A 2,055-nucleotide genomic window follows, 5' to 3' on the forward strand; every position below is an offset into this window, starting at 1 on the left:
AAAAAAAAAAAAAAAAAAAAAGACACTTTAAAGTTCCATGAGATGTTCAGTATTTAAGAAGTTAAAATAAGTGTATTTGTATTATTTGGGGAAATGTCAACTACTTTTCTACAAAGAAATGGTTTTAAATTTTCTTAATGACTAAAAATTAAAGATTTGATGTTTCATAATCTTTCCAAAGTATGCTTATTATTTTATTTTTGACAAACACTGGTTAAAAAAAAATCTTTTCTTCTAAATATGTACCTGGTTCCATTTACTTCCTATCATACCATTTGCCTACAATTTAATAAGTAAAATTCTTTAATTATTTTAAATTGTAAACTTACTCTGGTCTTGTTCCTGCTTTATCACCTAGAAAATTCAAGAAGCTTCATGTAAAAATAGGTAATTTAATAATGTACTCCAAACACAAGTTTTAAATTAACACAAATTAAGGTATAAAGTGTTAAGCATTTCTTAGTTTGCCTCTTAAACATCTTGTGATATTGTGACTTGTCATTAACTTAAAACATAGCATATTATGGACACATCCACACACATAAGCAGACATGTTAAATAGTTAATTTGCATCTATGTTCAAGGGCAAGAATACTCCTTTCTCAACTACGTTCCATGAAAAATCCTGTATGGATAGTTTATATTGTTGCCTACCACTTTAACTCCTGATAGCTTTACTTGACACTTTTTAAGGCCCTATCAGTACAGAATACTATAATATATGTCAGATTACCTATACTTCTCCAGTCTGACAATCCCTTAAAACAAATGTCCCAATTTACCTTTCCCATCTGCCATGAATAAGAGCACCTTTTGTATACTCTTACAACAGACATCATACTTAAAAAAAAATACCATTTCATCATAATCTTAATTCATATTACTTACAGTACCAGTGAAGAAAAACATTTTATTCAAACATTCATTAGACAAGTATACTTCTCCTTTTGTGAACTACCTACTCATGTGATTTGTACATTTTTCTTGAGTTACATTTTTTATTTATTTCTAAGAACTATTTCAACAGTAAGTATATTCTTTCTTTGTCTCATATATATATTTCATGTGTATATTTCTAAAGCTAGACTTATAATGAGACACATTGATTTCAGAGATGTTAAAGTGGAAAAATATCAGCATCTAAAAGTCAAATATTTTACTTTTGTCATTTACATTTTACCTTTGCACATGAGGTTTTACTTTTTTGCCTCTTTCATCCAACTCTAATTTATTTTTCCATATTTTATATTTCATTGATTTTAAGATTTTTTTCTTTCATATTTTAATATCTCCAAAATTGGCACCCATTTTCTATATATGGAGTCTTAGATTTGATGAGACACGGAAGTAAAAATAGGGATTTAACTTTATGGTTTTTTTCAAATAATTCACCAACTTTTTAACTAACTAGTATACCATTGTTTGATATTCATTTTTATTATATTTTGTAACTACTTATGTACACACAAACATGGACATAAAAAACTTGGGCCTGTTTCTACCATGGACCCCTGATTATCATGAGCCTCTGCTTAGTCTACCTAGCTTTGACTCAGTAACATACATACGTGGACTACTGCAAAAGCTTCCTAACAGTTGTCCGTGTCTATTCTTGCCTTTCTACACACTACATTCCATAAGGTCCTTCTCATCACCAGGCCTCACTCCATGCTCTCCCCTCTTCACTAAATGCTATTTCCTATCACTCTCTATCTGGTTAAATCCCACTGATACTGCAGCTCCCAAGCTAACCGATACAGGTACTAGAAAAAGAAATCCTTTAGATTAAACAAAAGGAAGAATCCCTTGATGCATTCAACAGACACAAGGGAACTGGGATGCAGTACATGTAATCATGTGCATTTACTCTGTGTAGTCTCTTTGCTCAGCTCTAGCTTTCGCAAACTAGGAGAGCAAGACGATGTGGGCAGGGGCAGAGGAGAGGAGATTAACTCCTTACATTTCTCTCACTGCTCTGCCTCAGCCTGCTCTTACATGAAGCCTAAATGCAATCATGATGAAGAGAGAAGTAGTCTCATACTTACATCTGAGTAA

The 2,055-nt window shown here is 31.8% G+C and overlaps 1 protein-coding gene across 2 annotated transcripts in view; it reads right to left on the bottom strand.

Moving 5' to 3' along the window:
- NUPL1 (nucleoporin like 1) overlaps window positions 1-2,055 on the bottom strand; it is a 36,845-nt gene that overhangs the window by 21,417 nt on the left and 13,373 nt on the right. For both annotated transcript variants that reach the window (XM_012649893.1, XM_012649894.1), the window contains one exon: window positions 330-354. In XM_012649893.1, the coding sequence (XP_012505347.1) occupies window positions 330-354 (25 nt within the window). The remainder of the gene's footprint in view (window positions 1-329; window positions 355-2,055) is intronic.

The sequence above is a fragment of the Propithecus coquereli genome, unplaced genomic scaffold (genome assembly GCF_000956105.1).
Source record: "Propithecus coquereli isolate 6110/MARCELLA unplaced genomic scaffold, Pcoq_1.0 Scaffold306, whole genome shotgun sequence".
NCBI classification, from domain to species: Eukaryota; Metazoa; Chordata; class Mammalia; order Primates; family Indriidae; genus Propithecus; species Propithecus coquereli.